Consider the following 19,392-nt stretch of genomic DNA (forward strand, 5'->3'; position numbering starts at 1 on the left):
AGCCAAACGTACCTTCGAATTTGATAGTGCAAATAAAGAAAACATTACCGGGGTCTGAAATATTAATCCTTTCCGACACTTTGAAAACTAACGGATTGTCTGTCACACAAGCTATTTATACAGTAGGCTCACATCAACAATGTAATATTGAAGTCTGTAATCATTTAAATAACACTTTAGTAATTCACAAAAATCAACATATCTTGGATGTACTGTAGAAGTTTATAAACATCGTATTCTTACCGATGCTGAAATCAATCACTCTCAATCAGTTGCGGATGAATCCCTTTTGCAATCTATTAAAAATAAAATCAATAAAGACATTCAAGACGAAGAAATTCAGCAGAAAATTTTTGGACTTTTAACTAAATATCATGATGTTTTTTCCACTACGGATGGATCCTTAGGAAAAACAGATGTGATCGAGCATCAAATAAGGTTAAAGGACAAGCAGAAAATTATCTATGTACCCTCGTACAGACTCCCTATGAAATTCCAGAATGAAATAAATGATGAAGTAGGTAAAATGCTAGAAGAAGGAGTCATTAGGAAATCAAACAGCCCTTACAATTTTCCTTTAATAGTTGTACCGAAAAAAGATCGAACATGGCGTATCTGCGTCGACTTCCGTCGTCTAAACGAGGAGACGATCCCTGATCGATTCCCAGTGCCATGTACTGACGATATTTTGTCTTTGTTAGGTCAAAATAAATATTTTACCAGTTTGGACTTACTTAAAGGCTTTCACCAGATATCATTAGAAGAAGATAGTATCCCATACACAGCCTTCAGCACAGCCAGGGGACATTATGAATTTTTACGGATGCCTTTTGGTTTACGTTGTGCTCCGATAACATTTACAAGAATGATTAACATAGTGTTTGGAGACTTGTTAGGGGATATATTGCATGCCTATATGGATGATCTTGTAATCTTTTCCAACACCTTAGAAGAACATCTACGTAAGTTAGAACTAGTACTACAGAGATTAAGACAACATAACTTAAGGGTAAAGATTAGTAAGTGTGAATTTTTCAAAACAGAATTAATATATTTGGGTTTCATGGTGTCAAGCCAAGGTCTTAAAGTAGTCCATGATAAGGTGTCGGCTATACGTAATTTTCCCATACCTACTAATGTCAAGGGAATACAGCAATTTCTGGGTTGTAGTGGATATTACAGGCGTTTTATACGCAACTATTCAATAATAGCCGCTCCTTTAACTGATCTTACGAAGAAGGGCGTAGATTTCATATGGTCTGAGCATCAACAGGCGTTTAATACCTTGAAAGATGAACTGTGTAGTTCTCCTATCTTAAAATTTCCTGACTTCGGTAAGGAATTCTTCATTGCAACAGACGCCTCAGACTTAGGAGTCGGAGGGGTATTGCTTCAGCAATATGATAAACAATTTTTCCCGATAGCTTTCTATTCTCGAAAATTGAGAACTTCCGAAAGTAAGTATGCAGTAATAGACAAGGAAGGGCTAGCTATTGTTAATTCACTAGTGCATTTTAAGTTCATAATTTACGGTTATCCCGTTAAGGTTCTTACTGACCATAAACCACTAACCGAGTTCTTTAAAGGCTTCAACCACAGCCCTAAACGAACTCGGTGGCATTTGATCATTCAAGATTTTGGCGCAAGAATCGGGTATTTACCTGGGAAAGCAAATATCATTGCGGATGCATTATCACGCAACCCCGTGTCATCTTGTACGGAGCCTTTAGCTGAATTAATAGATATATCAACATCCATGCCTATTGTTAAAACGATATCTGAACAAGAAGATTTAGGCTGGAGCGCTGAATTATTACAGACTGAGCAAAGAAAAGATCAGAAAATAGAAACAATTATAAATGCTTTGAAAGGCAATCATAAGGAAAAGGGATATATAAAGTATAAGCAGCAGAATTATATAATCAAAGATGATATTCTGTGTAGGACTGTGACAAGGAAAACCCGCAATACACCACATGTAACTAACGACCAGGTAGTAGTACCAATCTCACTTATTTCCACTGTCCTGAATTGGTTGCATTCAAATCCATTACATGGACACCCGGGGTTCTCATTAATGTCACAGAAAGCCAAATCATTGTTTTATTGGCATACGATGCTTACAGATATAAAAAGACACATAGCTAATTGTCGCACATGTCAGGAAAACAAAGGGCATACGAAAACACCTGTCAGCCTAGGGGCTTATCCCGTGCCCAATCAACCCTTTGAAAGAATACATTTAGATTTGTTAACAGGATTTTACGAGTCAGACAGAGGAAATAAGCAACTCTTAGTAATTATAGATGCTTTAACTCAATACACAGAACTAATAGCGCTTAAAACTAAAACTGCGATTGAATGCGCTAGGAAGTTTTACGAGTGTTACATTTGTAAACATGGAATTCCACACATGATAATTTCAGACTCGGGTGGTGAATTTAATAATCACTTTCTTACCTCATTGTGTGAATTCCTTAGCATAAAGAAAATAAATACCATGATATATCACCCAGAGTCGAATGGGCTAGTGGAAAGAGCAAATAGAAAAGTTTTAAATATATTAAGAGTAACACTAGGGGGATCAGACCCCAACTGGGATATTGCAATACCGGCGGCACTGAGTACTCTGAATCATTCATATCATATATCAATTAAAATGTTACCGCATGAAGCATTGTATGGTACCCCAGTTAGAACACCTTTCCATGTATTAACGCCTACAACTAATCTATCAAATCCTTTAAAAGAATGTATAAATGCAAGCATAAGTCGATATGATATCCTTCGAAAGAATTTAAAAGAATCACAAGTCATAATGAAAAGGAATCATGATAAAATAGCGAAGCCAACTAAAACATATACCGTGGGTGATAACGTGTATATACAAATCAATGTGCGTAAAGGACTCAATTATAAACTAACACCTAAGTTTGAAGGCCCATTTAACATTTTGGAAACATTAACGGCCAATAGGTTTAGAGTTCAAAACGTATCCCAACCCACGGATGAGAGAATAGTACCATTGGCTCACATAAGAAATTAAAAATAAAAAGAAAAAAAAAAGAAAAAGGGATGGAAAGAAGTGAGGGAAAAATTTTTTATTTTATGTGATTAAAAGTTTTCTTCTTAATACAGGAGTAATTACATATATTTTTCTCATTACAGGTTTCCAAGATGAATTTTTTGTTGTTGGGAGTGATATTGTTCGCTCAGACATTTTTCTCGTGTGGGATGAGCTCTAAAACTAAAAGTATAGATTTTAAATATGGCACTATAGTTGAAAGACAAGAAGACGTTTTTATTACATCGAGCAGCGTAGTTGTAGAAGTGAATATGCAAGCAATTTTTCTTCCAGAGAGTGATGTCACTAGCTTAAAAACCGCCATTTCAAGGTTTTCTGTCTCATTGGATGAGTTGCATAGGAGACATTTTCATTTGACTACAGAGAGTTTGCTTGGATCGACATTAAAAGTTGCAGAGATGCTATCTGATGACTTGAAAAATAAGACTTACGAGACAGGATCTTTGGCTTATGACCTTTTGATGTGGACTGTAGGACACGAACATAAAGAAAGACGAAATCCATTTATTTATGCTGCATTAAACATCTTTGGGTCTATTGCAAGTTTAGGTTTAGGAATTTCCAATCGTCTTAAGATTAGTAATCAAAATAAGAAAATTGACTTCTTGACTCATGAAGATGAATTGATTATGTCAGAACTAAGGAATCAGTTAGCTTCGATCAATCAAATTATGGATTTAGTAAATTAACATTCAAATAATATCATTCAGATTATGGAAGTACAGAATTTGTTGGCAACGTTAACGTATTATGATTCAAAGATAGATCACATACATAACAGAATTGCACATTTCATTGAGAAATCCAAGGATTATATAGAAGCTATCACGTTAGCAACTAAAGGTGTACTGTCGCCCCATTTGTTGCCTATAAGTTACTTAAAGTTAATTCTGGAGAACGGAAGGGATAAACTAGGCTATGTTCCTTTGTTAGGCGAACGTAGGTTAGAATTTTATTACAGCCTAATTACAGTAAGCATTGATAATAACAAGATTAGGATTACAATTCCCTTTGATTCTTCTGATGCCTGGCAATCTTACAGGATATCACCATTTCCGACTTTCATGACGAATCACTCAAATCCAGTAATATCCAGTTTGACAGGACACGTATTGATTTCCCCAGACAAGGAAACATATACGGTCATTAAAGACTTAAATCAATTAACTCACTGTTCAGACGCAATGGATAGAAAAATATGTACAGCTGACTCATTTGAATTCCATAAAAACTTAATGGATTCATGCGAGTTAGGTATAGTGCTAGACGGTGCTCTCTCCCATACAAGTGAAAATTGTCTGGATAAGCTTTATCCCTTTGACAATAATGAGTTCAATTGCAGACTGAACAATGGCTCGTGGATACGATACGACAAGGACGGCTTCAATGTATCATGCCCTGACGGATCCACGTCATTCGCCCACATCTTTGTTGCAGCAGATGGTTATATCGGGACTTCCCCTAATTCCATGGTGACCGGGCTAAGGACACTCATCAGAGAACGAGCCTACTTCGCGAACTTCACGTGGACGTCTACAATGCCAGCACTACCTCTCCCGTACAATCAACAGGTTGCCAAGCGGTTGATGAAATTGACCGAGGTGGATCACCTGTCACCGACTTATAAGGAAATTCTTCACCCCATACTACTAGCAGGATTAAGCATTACGGTGATGATATTTATCGCCATGAACACCCTTGTTTGGCGTAGGTTATGGTACAGTTGGAAGCTAAAACAGAACGTTTCGCCATGTCCAGACAAAACTCCTTATTTAATTCAGTTTAAAGCCGTTTGAAGTGGCCACCTCATTCGCTAAAGGAGTAAAAGGCTCTGGAAATTGAGTTTGTACGAAAAGCTGTAAGTACGCTAGTAATATGTAATTGAGGAAATTTTTGAACTTTGCATTGTTAAAAATACATTTAAAAAAACATTTAAAAAAATACAAATCATTTTTTCTCTCGGCATCTAATAAAATATATAAGCCGGAATGTTAAAAGAAAAGAGAAAAAAAAATAAAAATAATAGAATCTATGGGCATCTAATAAAATATATCAGCCCTATATATAAATATATATATATATATATATATATATATATATATATATATATATATATATATATATATATATATGTATGTACGAAACCGTGGTACGTGTACGTACCAGGAATTCGTGTTTGTGCACTAAAATTGAATCTTTACCAAGGCAACAAATATTTTTATTAGTTACCGTATTGTGTTAATCTATGTTTCTGACAAAGGTAACAATTATTCTTTAACAAGTTACCGAATCATATGTATATCAGTATTTTTTTTGGTACCATATAATCATTTGCTAGCAATGTACCATATATATGATCTGTATTTATCATGCATTTTTTTTCTTTGCTTTGGTAATATCTTTTCATATGCGTTATTGTTATTATTTTTTTGATGTGCCTATTTGGACATTCGTCCTCATTTGCTTATGGCTAAAGTTAAACAAAGAATAATACGTATGTCCAGTCACACCTAGTAAACATGTTTTGGCTTGTTGTTAAATTTTTTTTGAAAAAATTGAGATAGCTGGCCGAGCTAATGTAATAAATGAAATAGTTAGTTATTACATGTTTAAAACACATGACGTAATATGTCATTGTGGATGAAGATGCTAGCGTGAGATTTGCTGTAGTCATATAAAATCATAAACAGGATGTACTTTGCAGCCTCGTCAATGTAACATTTTTCTGAAACGTCAACACCAATGCATAGTGTGTGAAAGATTGTGTCGTCACCGGATGCAGGTGTCTTCCGAGAAAGAATGTAAAGTTTCCATATTGTGTTTAAATGCTAAGACAACTAAGCATACGATATCTGTGATATCGATAATTTAAGCAGTTCATATCTATACTTCACCTGAATTGGTCATCCGACCAAACCAGCTCCACTCCTGTGATGGAGATGTTTAACTCTGTTGTTTTTAGAGAATAAATACTTTTTAAAGTTACTAAGATGAACTTCATTATTAAGACTTAACATCTTGAACAACACATACTCAATGTGTGCTTATAAAAGTAGCACACTAATACATGGACTCCTTATTTTTTGAGTACTGATATACTCAGATAAGGAGCCCCCGGGTAAAAGCCAAAAGCCAGATTGGCTGACGTCCACCCTTCCTATTGGGTGAGTAACCCCTATTAAATAGCATGAATTGTATTCCAGTTACGGAACAAATGACCAATTCACAGATAATTTGTATTTTTCCTAACTATACAAACCTTAGCTATTTAAGCAAACTTTCGGCGTCAATGACCTTCAATGTCAGGATGCCAGAAAACTTCAAATCAATCAATTAAGCAAACTTACCCGCCAGCCCTATCCCCCTTGAAGTCCTACCTCCAAGCAAAGTGAGCTCAATCACAGGTGTGTGAGAGGGGGCGGTAGCAAGCTACCCTACCCCTACTCCCGCTAACTAGCGGTATGGGTAGTTAACCCTCGTTAAAAATCAATGGCTTGTCATTTCAGCAACGCCGAAAGTAATACCCCTATTAAATAGCTAAGGTTTGTATAGTTAGGAAAAATACAAATTATCTACGAATTGGTCATATTGATATTCTGAAGGAGCTAACGGTTTTTATTCAACTGGTCGCTCCAAAGCAACTGATGAGAGAGTTTTATGATTTCTCATTCCAGCCCTCAATATTACCAACAGAGGTAAGGAATAGGAGGTATTAAGGTTGCCAATGTGGTAAAAATTTGGGTGGGTTATTGGGATTCAGGGCTAGATAAATTATCTAAAGGTAATGCTTATTAATACTGTAAAAAGGTTTGTGTTTGTGCTTAAAAATAAGAATGCAAACAACTTTTACTGTGAATAACAAACTTCTAGTACATGATGATGACTTCAAACTTTGAAACACACTCATACCTTTAGATTCCTCCATTTTCGGTCACATTCCTTGCCACTGACATGAAAGCCGTCTACTGATAATGACGCTGCTATATCTCTCCATAAAAATTTCTTCTTTTTGACACCATTTAAAAACTCTGGCCAACGTTCTCCGATGAGCCGTACCAACTTCTCAACGTGGACGTGAAGCCACTGTACTTTTTCCTTCTCCGATGTTTCAGGAGCAAATGTGGCCTCTTCCATACTTTCTGTAACATAGAAGGTTAAACATTTAAAACTATTCCTATTTCAAACTTAGGGACTAAAACCGACAGGAAAAATGCAAATTACTTAAAAATTTGTCAATTGTTCCAAACCTAATACAAACCTTTTGATCTTTACTAGGGAGACACCCTTAAATGGGTGGAAGTCCTAACCAACAGACTGGTATCTTGACCCGGGGTGTATCTCTGTGCTTTGCACAAGCTTAACAGAGGCACCCTAAAACATTGCTAACTCTCCCCTATGTATGAGAGCTCATGGCCTGGGCAATCAGTATGTGTGTGAAAACTAACGACCGTGACTTTAGCAGGTAATGATCTTGGAGTGAAATACTTTGCTTACTTAACCTAGTTATTGCCCAACTCCCCGTCGCTGGGAGGACAAGGATGTAAGAAACATATTTCATATTTCAGGCTACACAAAGGATATGCTTTTTACCTGCAGATGGAGGTGAGTAACATGACAAATTCGTAGATAATTTGTATTTTTCCTAACTATACAAACCTTAGCTATTTACATGGGGTAATTACTTCGGCGTAGCTGAACGACGAGCCATAAAAGTTTTAACGAGGGTTTCCTACCCCGCCGCTAGTTAGCAGGGGGTAGGGAGGGGTAGCTAGCTACCCCTCCCCCCTCACACACACCGGAGAATACTCCACTTTACTTAGAGGTAGGACTTATCTTGGGGGACAGGGCTGGCGGGCACATAACTGTAAATAGCTAAGGTTTGTATAGTTAGGGAAAATACAAATTATCTACGAATTTGTCATTTGTTCCGTAACTGAAATACAAACCACGCTATTTACATGGGGTGACTTAACCCTTAGGAAGGGTGGTAAGTCCCCGGCCATACTGGCTTTGGCTTGCCCGGGGATTCCATATTCGAGCGATCAAGTATTCGGACAATAGGGAATCCCTGCTCCTCGCTGGCGGTTGTGAAACTGCCGCGGCCTACGTAAGGTGTGTGCGAAGGTGAAAAGTGACTTGTCCCAGGCAGTTGCCCTGGAGTCCCTCAGAAGGAAATCCAGGCTAGGACTCTCCCAATACCACACCGTCGGGGTATGGGGACATGACAGTATTACACCCAATACTAGGAACACAAGGAAGCATGGTCTACCTGCAGTGGTTTGAGGTCAGCTGTGCAGAGAACCCAGGATGCTGCTTTCTCTGTGGGAGGAGAGGATGAAGAAAAGAATAAGGGCCAGACAGATCTTTTCATTCATGCAGACTAACACCAGGTAACAATGCCCTCAACCTCTGCTACTTGTCCATCAAGGAGCCTAAGGTTTAGACCAGCTGTTGTGAAGCCACCACAGGGCCGATAGAAACGTATCGAGCCTCCTGTGGGTCATGTCTTGCAGGTAAGGGGCTGAGAAGAAGGTCTGATGCTTCAACATCCCCGCTTGTAGGACCTGCGTCACTGAATGATGCTCCATGAAGGGCAAGGAAGTAGCTAAGCCCCTGACATCATAGGCTCTCGGGGGCGATGCGACGGAGAAGGGTCAGGATTCAAGGCAGGGTGTAGCACCCTGCGAATCCGGGCCGAGATGGTACTCCTGGAGACCCTTCTCTTCGTTACCCAGGATCCACGAACGAGGCTTGAGCCTGGAGACGAACTGCAGCCGTTCTCTGAAGATGCCAGCTCAGACTCCCTACCGGCAAGGTAGGAGATGGTCTGGGTCATCTGCTACAGGACGGAGACTCGAACCCTGGAAGGAGTGGAATAGCGGGTCCGGCACTCCCGGATTCTGAGTCTCGGCAACAAACCTCAGGGACGAACCTGAATGTTGCCTTCCCCTAAACCCCTGAATGGGCGAAGTCGTATGAGAGACCATGTGACTCGCTTGGCTGAAGATAGGCTAGCAGGAACACTTGTCTACCCAGAAAGGTGGTGATCTGGGGACTTACGTAGTGGTTCGTCAGGGGGTCTCTTTAGAGACTCGAGGACTCGAACCACGTCCCAAGGAGGAGGTCTCACCTTCGACTGAGGGCAGGAGAGGACAAGGCTTCGTATGAGAAGGAAGAGTTCCAGCAGGGGAGAAATGTTTGTCCCTAGAGCCTGGAGGCAAGACTTAAGGCTGAAGGATAGCCTTTCACAGTCGAAACTGAAAGGCACATTTATCCCGCAATCCCACTAGGGGCTCCGCTATTGCTGGAAGCGGCATCGTGTGGAGGGATGCCCTCTCCCCGACACCGGCCACAGAAACTCGCTCTTTCGCCTGGGAGACTACTGCGGAAGACTTGCGCAGATGTCCAGGCCTCCTTTTCGCCACTTGTTGTGAAAAATCCTCTCTCTTTGAGGAGATGCTGGATAGACTCCCGGCGGGAAGTTGGAGCAAGCTACGGAGGCAACACATCGATGGTGTCCCACCATTGCTGGAAGGCATCCTACCAGAGGGCCTTGGTATCCGTGACCGGGGAGCAGTACAGCGGGAGCTTGCAGCTCAGAGCTGTAGCGAACCGGTCCACAGACAGAGCCTCACCGAGTCAGGACTTGAAGGCTACTTGAGGATCCAAAGACCACTCGAAATGTGGTCCGCGTCACACTGCTCAGACTGTCGGCGAGCCCATTCCTTTGCCTTGAATCAAGCGAGCTGCTAAGGAGACCGGGGTGGACTCGGACCATCCCGGTATCTCTACCGCAGGATGGGATGGTTGTACTGAAAAGTACCTCCTTGTCTGGGCCAGAAAACCATCACTGTGGTGTTGTTGATCCTCATAACCACAGAGTAGTCCGCCAGGCTAGGTGGAGCTACTGAAGTGCCAGAAACACGGTTTCCATCTCTAGTAGGTCTAGAGAAGGTTCTTCCTGGTTCTGACCACCGGCCTGAGGACCCGTGGATCAGAACGTGGGCGCCCCCTCTTTCTTTGACGCGTCCGAAGACAGCGTCAAGTTTGGGAGAAGGACGAGAAGGACCACTCCCTATTATAGACCCTCGTCTGCTTCCCACCCCTATGGGTCCGTCTGTACCGGTTGTCCCCTAGGGGTCTTGGCGTCTGGGGAGACGTGCCCCCGACTCCCCTGCGCCCCGAGTCGCCACTGGAGAGAACTCATCCTGAGGTGACTGTGGAAACCAGACGGGCCTGGGAGGAGAGACGTAACAACCTTGGGTTGGAGGGTCTTCTCGTGTGAGGAAAGGTCTCGCGACCTTCCTCTGCCTTGGTACCCCCGTTGTCTGAAGGGAAGGCTTCGGGAGATAAGAGCCTAAGACCAGGCTCGGTATACCAGACTCTGAGAGGGCTGCGGGGAGGACTCCTCGAGGACCACCATGATCTTTAGAACTTGGCAAAGTCCGAGGAGCTTGTCCCGATGACGAAGAAGGGATGCCTTCGAGTCTGCCAGTATCGGCCAGTCACCCAGGAAACGGAGTGGCCGGATGCCGATCCTGAGAGCCCGTCAAGAGATCTGAGTGGAAGTATCGGAGAACTGTTGAGGCGCTGTGGAGAGGCCGAAGCACAGCCCTTGAACTGGTATATCTGCCTTCCAGGCAAACTCCAAAGTACTTCCTTGAAGATGGGTGAACCGGGACCGGAAGTACGAGTCCTACCGGACCAGTGTACACATGAAGTCTTGTGGTCTCACCGCAAAGCTGACCGCGTCTGCCGTCGCTATGCTGAACGGGGACTGTTTGACAACCCTGTACAGAGACGAGAAAGGAAGGAGACGATTAAGGAGGCCTAGGAACCCGTTGGCCACCTCTTGGAGGGAGCGTATCTCCGACATGGACTGGACTTCCACCCGGAGGGCCCGTCCCCTCACCGATCCCTACCCAGGGAGGAGGGAGGGGCTCGATACCAACCGGGACTGTAGAAGCAGACAAGCTCGGAAAGCTGGCCCTTGGCTTAGTCTCTGGCGCTCTCCATTCCCCGAGACCAGGGCAAGCTGCACTGGCGTAAGGGAGTCCTTGGGTGAGTAGACTCGGTCCAGGACCGTATACGTCCCTTACCGAAGAGGAATCTCTGAATCTGGGATCCCCTTGAGGTTTCTCCTGAGGGCCAGAACCTGCCAGAATGCAAGTTCCGACCCCTGGAGCTTCTCCTCCTGATGGACTGGCAGCGAGGTCTCCCATCCCCGGAGGCTCTTCCTGGGGAGACTCGTAGACAAGCCCCAAGGGTCCAACTGGATCCTGTCGAATCCTTGCGGAAGACTGGGCCTTAGGATCCCTCCTAGGAGGGAAACAGGACCCCAGCGATGAAGGATGTAAGGCTTTCGCCCCCTCCGCACGATAGGACCCTCGGAAGAGGCGGGGATTCTCCCTATGGAGTGAAGGGGGAGAGGACCGGGTCTTCCGACCCTCCTGGGATGGGTAATGCTCATCCGCAGGGGAGGGGAGATGAAGTCTGAGGAGGGCTCATCGCCTGCGTAAGGACTCGCAAAGGGACAGGATAGTCCTTGGGGGGGATACCATGCCAGGGATTCCTCTCACCTCCTTCAGGGGGAGAGGAAGCTGCTACTGATTAGTGACCCCAGTCAGAAGGCGCAGGCTCATCGCCTGCATGAGCGCTCTGACGACGGCATCCCACCAGGGATGCCGACCAACCCTCGCGCTGACAGGGAGTCCCTCTGGAGGGAAGAGGATCGTTCGATCCTCGGGGGGAGATGACACATGAGGGTTCGCCCATAGAGAATCTGCAATGAAGGGAGAAGAGACCTTTGACCTGTCCGGAAACCTCCACCCCTCCGGAGAGGGCGCTGCTCTGCGCTGCGGGGGAGGGAAACGCGGAGGTGGCCTGACCGCCATAAGCCCTGATGTAATCAGGGCACTGTCGCGTCGGAGAACGGTGCGCCGATCACGCTGACGATCGCGCGAAAATCACAGATCTGGGTAGCGCGTGAATAAAGCATGCGTAGCAGTATAACCGCGCCCGCATGCACGCGTACCCGCGTGAGCGTGGGCGTATCGGTGTCCGCGTGAACGATCCCCGCGCTTCCGCGCGTATGAAGATCGCTGGCGCTTGCGCGTGAAAGTTTGTGGGCGATAGCGAGGGAAACCATCCCACACGCGAACGATCTCGACGACAAAAGATCGCCGGTACTAGCGCCGTCGGCGATTGCGTGTGGGAAACCACCCCACGCGCGGAAGAAATAACGCTGACGATCTTCGGAGCTTACACAAGTACGAAGATCGTCAGCGCTACCGCGAGAGAAGACCGTAGGAGACAGTGAGCGAGAAACCAAGGTGCCCGCGTGCGTATGATCTCCAACTATGTAAGACGATCGTCGGCGATTCGCGTGAGCACGGACGATCTTCGACGCTCACGCGTGTGCGAAGATTGTTGGCGCTCGCACGCGAGAGAAGATAGTCGGCGATCACGAGCGGGAAAACCTCGGTGCCCGCGCGCGGACAATCTACGACGATCGCGAGCAGGAGATCGCGAGCGGGAGACCGCGCGCGGTCGATCTGTGCGATGATTGCGTGAGCCTCAATGGTCGCGCGGGAAACCATCCCGCGAACGGAACGATCTTCGGTGCTTACACGTACTGTGAAGATCGTCGGCGCTCGCGCGCCTAGCGCCGAATCCGAAGATCGGCGGCTAACGGCCGTCGACAATCGCGTGCGGAGAACCGCGCGCGGACGGCCTCGTTGCCGTGCGCGGGAAACCATCCCGCCCACAGACCGATCCTCGGCACTTACGCTCACTAAGAAGGTCGTCAGCGCTTGCGCGCCTAGCGCTGGATCCGAAGATCGCCGGCTAACGACCGTTGCCGGGTTAATGATCTTCGACGATCGTGCGCGGAAAAACTGCGAGCGGAAGGGCCTTGAAGATTGCGCGCGGAAAACCATCCCGTGCGCGGGCGATCTACAGCACTTACGCGTTAGCGCGTATCAGAAGATCGTCGGCTAACGATCCTTGACGATCGCACGCGGGCGGTCTTCAGCGCTTATGCACGAGTGAAGATCGTAGGCCCCTGTGCAACAGAAGATCGTCGGAGAGCGCGTACGCGCGCTTGGTTGAAGGATCGGCTAACTCGTAGATCCGGAACTGGGATGTGTCCTAAAAGGGAGGGCATCCCCTGAAGAAGACCAGGCGGTCTACTTCAGTGCCGACGATCAACTGAGGGACTGCTAAATACTCCGAAGAGTGGTCTCTGTGAGGTACCTTTCCCGCAAACGGGAGAGGTGTCCTTCGTAGAAGAGACTTAGAGACACCGTAGGCTGAACCGCTGGTGAGCGCCTGTGCGCTATCTCAGGAACCCCAACGATGTGCGCAAATGCGCAGGGAACGTTGGTAGCAGCCTAAATGAATACTGGAACAGGGTGTCTCTGAAGGCAGACTCAGGAACAGCAGGAACAGCAGTCAAGCGCTAGCGCGTAAGGGAACGTTGGCGCGCAGGAGATACCTGGCACTTAAGGGACTTACTCAAGGTGTGAGAAAGTCTCTCCTGCCCCGAAGGGAGGAGCCCGTTAGATAACGGGGGCGTGGGCGCCCAAGGCACGTCTGCAGTCAGGAACGGATACAGCAGGCAACAGGTACACTGAAGGACGAGAGACCAAGGGTCTAACGTAGCCTGAGTAGCGAGGCCCCGAGGGGATTAGTTGCAAGACCCCGAAGGGTCAACGCAACGAGAAACCGAAGTTTCTCCGTCACTAATCACCGAAGTGTAGAAGTGACTAAAGTTACGAGAGCCCGAGGGAACTGCGTAACTAAAGCTCCGAGACCCCGAAGGGTCAGGAAAAAAGAGAAACCGAAGTTTCCCTGTCACTAAACACCGAAGTGCTAGTGACTGAACAGCAAGCTGTTGACAACAGGAACAATCCTCCGAAGAGGAGTCTCTATGAGTGGCCCCTCTCGCGAACGAGAGAGGTGAGCACTTCGTAGAAGAGACTGGTGATGGAGCCCCGAAAGGCCGTGAGATCAGCTGACGTAAACAGGAACAATCCTCCGAAGAGGAGTCTCTGTGAGTGTCCTCTCACGCGAACGGGAGGGGACACTTCGTAGAAGAGACAAAAGGAGCAATCCTTCGAGGAGGAGCCCTTAGAGCGGCCTCCCTCGCGAACGAGAGAGGGCCAGACTGATCCTGCAGCTGCTCAGCCCCTTAAGCGTAGCTACAGAAGCAACCGCTCAGCCCCGAGAGCATAGTCGCTAGTACCATGGTCTAGCCTTGCAACCGCTCAGCCCCTTGAGCAAGTCAGAAGGGCGGCCGCTCAGCCCCAAGAGCATAACCGCCTAAGGACCAGGGAAAAGTAAAAAAGGGAAGTTAACTAACTATCCTGGAGGCGAATCTCCTTATCGTTCTAGGATACAATGAAGAGCTGGCAGTAGTCACGGGGGAACTTTTAAGAGAAGGGAACGCCCCTAACGATTGCCTTGAGAGACGGCGGCGAAGCCGACTCCCCAGGATAAACAGGACAGCTCTGCTTCGAAGGCACACACAACAGGCACGAAGAAACAGCATCGTAAACTGGAAAATAAAAAAAAGAGTAATTATTTAACAGAAATTCCCCCGGGTGAAACTCCGAAGAGAACCCCCGAGGGAAAGAACATAAGAACGAAAGAAGGTATGCGCCCCCCCTCCCCCAACCGGCATGCCCAGGTGAGGGGAGGGGACGAAAGTTAACAAAACAGAATTGTAACATTATAATTATGCAACTGACTTTGAATGTTCCAAGAATCACCGACCCCCGAAGGGACGTGAGCCCTGAGCTGAAAAGTTAAAACACAATTATAGTCATAAAAATAATTGAGACAAATAAAACAAAATAGCGACTCGGTCCTGAGAAGCTATCGTAGGCGTAGTACGGAGTAAGAGGTGAACGACCTCTAGAGAAGGGCCGGTCTCCACGAAGGCAACCATGGTGGCCTAGGAGTGAAAGGCCGTGATCAAGAAAAGATCGTGGTGACCTGCAAAGCCGGCGATCACTCTCGTAGACGAACACAACACACACCGCACAACACCGAAAGCAAAGGAAACTTACTATTTTCTATACACAAAAATATATATAAAGATCAATAATGTTTAAATATATTAAGTATAAGAAAAGGTAAGTTAAAAGACAAAACAATAATGGCCGTCAAGTGAGGATAGGAGCGGAGACTTCCGATCGCTATCCGAGCCAAAAGTAAAGTGGAGTATTCTCCAGTGTGTGTGAGGGGGGAGGGGTAGCTAGCTACCCCTCCCTAACCCCCGCTAACTAGCGGCGGGGTAGGAAACCCTCGTTAAAACTTTTATGGCTCGTCGTTCAGCTACGCCGAAGTAATTACCCCATGTAAATAGCGTGGTTTGTATTTCAGTTACGGAACAATTGCAGTTTCATGGGTGCTGTGCCTGAAGAGTGGGGAAGATGAAGGAAGAGGCCAGTCACTCTACCATTCATCCCAGACTAATCCAGGGTAACGTCTGCCCTCGACCCACTACTACTTATCCTGCAAAGGAGCTGAGGTATCTCAAACCACATGTTGTCCAGCCACCACAGGACCTATGAGGAAGGCATTCAGGTTCCTGTGGGTTATGTCTTGCAGGTAGTGGGTTGTGAAGGTCGTCTGACGCTTCCAAACACCCGATTGAAATACCTGCTCCAGAGAGTAGTTCTTTTTAAATGCTAAGGACATACATATGCCCCTGCCTTCATAAGCTCTTGTCTATGATCTTGTGGAGGACAATCTGGATTCAAGTTCAAGGCCCGATCTATGACCTGTCGAATCGAAGAACAGATCGTATTCTTGGTGACCATCCTTTTGACCCTAGCTATGCTCACGAAAAGCTTGTTTTCATGCATGCGAGCTCCGGCAAATAATTTAAGATTATGATTAAGTGCTTTTATAGTACATAACAACAATTGATCTGAGTCAAAAAGGGATTTTGACGAAGGAAAAATCTATTTCAGGGCGAGAGACCTGTGCCGCCCAGTGAAATGCTCCTTTAGCACCATTTCTAAGGTATATAACTGCTATATATTACCAGAGAAAAAATTGCATAGGAATGCCAGGTTGAACCCATCTCGCTCACCTATATAAGGTGTCGATATTATACTGGGGCGTGATGATTCACAGCCAGAGGTCTCGCACCATTTAGATATCTCCTCTTCAAAACCCCCGCCACAGCGAGGTGCCGATCAACACTACTACCACTAACCTAACCCACGCCAGTGATGTCACTCCTCATAGCACCCAAGGTTTGGGGCCCATGTTGGGAGGGAAGTCATGGGAGGGTTCACTGGGCGGCACATGTCTCTCGCCCAGAAATGGATTTTTCCTTCGTCAAAATCCCTTTTCTGGGCTCAGACCTGTGCCGCCCAGTGAAATTGTACAAGAGAAAAGGTCCCAAAACTTGGAACAATACCTGAGGAAGTAAAATAAAATCCAAAATAACAGGTAAGAGGATAGCAAGACATAGTTGATTAAGATTCACTATGTTCAGGAGGAATCACATTCCCTGCTGCCACTGTAGCAAATATAAGGCTTCCAGAGGTTTTAAACAGTAGCGTTTAAAAACTGTTGGAGACTTCCAGCCTGTATATTTAGTAAGTCCAGCAAAGTTCATAGTAATTAACTGAGGTAGCTACAGCTCGTATATCATGGACGTGAGGGAGTGATGTGGGAATGATTCTAGGTAGCCCGTTAATGAAATACAGAATCTGCTGTCTGATTCCTTTCAGGATGATGGTTCTTCCATCTTCTCTAATGGATAAGGGCCCTGAGGACTGAATGGAAGATATGTTTAAGTAGGCTTTCAGAGTGTTTACTGGACATAAAGATGGGTCCTGCGGAAGTGGGACAATCTTCCAGGGGAACCGTCTGTCCTGGGGGGTCCTCATTTTTGCTAAAAATCTTTTGTCAGGGGAAAGGAGTACTTCCCCTGACGAGAGAAATTCAATATGACCTGGATCTCTAGACAAGGCTGAAAGTTATGATATTCTGGCGCCAGAAGTCGGGTTCATTAAGAACAAGGATTTCCTTAACAATGGAATATAATGACAAGTCTCGTTAAGAGTGACTGAAGCCAACTTAAGTAAGTCATTCAGAAACCAGGAAACTGAGCTAGGGTGAGTTGATGGTTTCAATCTGGCGCAGGTTCTCGGGATGGATGAGAAGTATGAATCTGTAAGGTCAATATTAAAACCAATTTGGAAAATCTTCTTCAAGGCTGACTTAATTGTGGTAATAGTACAAGCCGCTAAGCCTGATTCAAATAAAATTCTGAAGAAGGTTACTGTCAGATTCATAGTCATCGTCTCAACCTTTGAGTCCCTTAAAAACTTGCAAGTTTCATAACAGCCGAATCATACTGTCGAAGGGTGGATTTCCTCTTATCCGATTCTAAAAATAGCATATTTGAGGATCAATATCTGCACCTCTTGAGCTGCAAATTTCATAAAGTCCATAAAGTTAGGGCATTCTGAATTTTGAGGAAGCTAACACACTGCGAGTTGTACTACTTGTGTTAGTATTAGATTGGGGATCTGTCGAGGTGGAGACCCAGTTCCACCAGAAGGGGAAACCCGTTGCTCTTGGGCCAGATGGGGGCTACTAGAGCAACTTGGCCTTTGAAAGTCCTGAGCTTGTCTAACACTTTCACGACAGATTTATTGGTGGGAATAGGTAAATTCTCTCCCAAATGTTCCAGGCTAATGACATTGCATCTGTGGCGTAAGCCCGAGGATCCGGGTTGGGGGCTACTTAGCACTCTAGTTTGTGGTTGGACTCTGTTGCAAACAGATCTATCTGCAGATCCGGAACCTGAGAAAGAATCCATCTGAAGGACTTTGGGTCTAGTGACCACTCCGACTCCAGCGGAGTTGTCCTCGAAAGTGCGTCCGCCACTAGCTATCTAGAACAAACCTGATATGTTGGTTTTTGGCTGGAGCCGGTTGCTTTAAGGTCAAAAATACCGCCATGGCCTCTAAGACATTGATATGAAGTTGGCGGAATATAGTCGACCATAGTCCCTGGACTTTCTTGTACTGAGAGTATCTCCCCAGCCTGTTAAGGAAGCATCTGTGTGAATGACCAGCTTGGGGGTGGATATTGTAAGGAAACGGATTTGCCAGATTTTGACTTTTGTCCATGGTTGAAGTCTTTTCCTCAGAATTGGTTGGAGTCGAGCCCTTTGTCTCGATATTACTCGTTTGCCCTGGAGCACCATACTCGGCTTATATCTTTCAGTCTGGCCTTCCGTAGTATATCTGTTACTGAGGCAAACTGGAGGGCACCCAGGATTCTCTTGATTCTCCTGGAAGACAATTTGTCTTTGAGAAAACGTATTGTGTTTTGCTATATCGTTCCTCTTGGCTGTCGGGAGACACAGAGTGTGGGAGCATAGAACCCATCGAATCCTAGCCATTGAAACTTGTCTTCGGGACCAGACGAGATTTCTCGAAGTTGATTTGGAACCAAAACTGTTGTAAGAGATTATCACTCTGTAGTTGCTGTGAGGCAGTTCTTGCCTAGTTGAAGCCTAGAAACGGACGAAAATGCCTTGCTATCGGAACATGATAGCAAACGTCTGCAAGATCCATAGAGGCGGTGACGGCCCCACAGGGAAGCAAGGTCCGCACCTGAGAGACGGTCAGCATGTGAAACTTGTCGCATTGAATGTAAGAATTCAGAAGTGACAGGTCCAGGATTACTCTTCGCTATTCTGAGTCTTTCTTTGGCACGCTGAACAAGCGACCCTGAATTAGAAGCGATTTACTTCCTTTATTGCCTTCTTTTGCAATAGATCGTTTTCATATAAGACTAGCTCTTCCGTTGGATGTTGATGAAAACTGGTTGGTGGAGGGGGCCCTTCTATCCAACTCCACCCTAGACCTTTGGAAATTATGCTGAAAGCCCAAATGTTGAACGTTCAACGGTTCCGAAAGATGTAAAGTCTTCCCCCTACCCGAGAACTCCCAATGATTTGCTGCGGATTTACCTCCTCGGCCTCCGCGGAATTCTCGGCCTCGAGAGCAGCTGTTGCGAAAGATTCCTCTCGAGCTAGTGCCTCTGGCGCGCTGGTAACCCTGGAAAGCACCCTGAGTTTCAAAGGTGGGGTTAAAGGCTGGGGAAGTAGCATAGGAGGTAGTTGCTACTTGGGACTGAGGAACCAGCACGTATTGCTGTTGGGGTTGACCCTTCGAAGTGAAAGGTCGACTCCCTTGTGCCACCGGGATGGTCTGAACCACCTGTTGGGACTGCCTGTTTGGAAGGAATGGAAAGGTCTCAGACTCTTT

General features: G+C 45.7%; 1 protein-coding gene across 4 annotated transcripts in view; it reads right to left on the reverse strand.

Moving 5' to 3' along the window:
- Window positions 1-19,392, reverse strand: part of LOC137620766 (uncharacterized) — a 256,783-nt gene that overhangs the window by 174,624 nt on the left and 62,767 nt on the right. For all 4 annotated transcript variants that reach the window (XM_068351178.1, XM_068351179.1, XM_068351177.1 and 1 more), the window contains exon 2: window positions 6,995-7,224. In XM_068351178.1, the coding sequence (XP_068207279.1) occupies window positions 6,995-7,224 (230 nt within the window). The remainder of the gene's footprint in view (window positions 1-6,994; window positions 7,225-19,392) is intronic.

Source organism: Palaemon carinicauda, chromosome 27 (assembly GCF_036898095.1).
Source record: "Palaemon carinicauda isolate YSFRI2023 chromosome 27, ASM3689809v2, whole genome shotgun sequence".
Classification (NCBI taxonomy): Eukaryota; Metazoa; Arthropoda; class Malacostraca; order Decapoda; family Palaemonidae; genus Palaemon; species Palaemon carinicauda.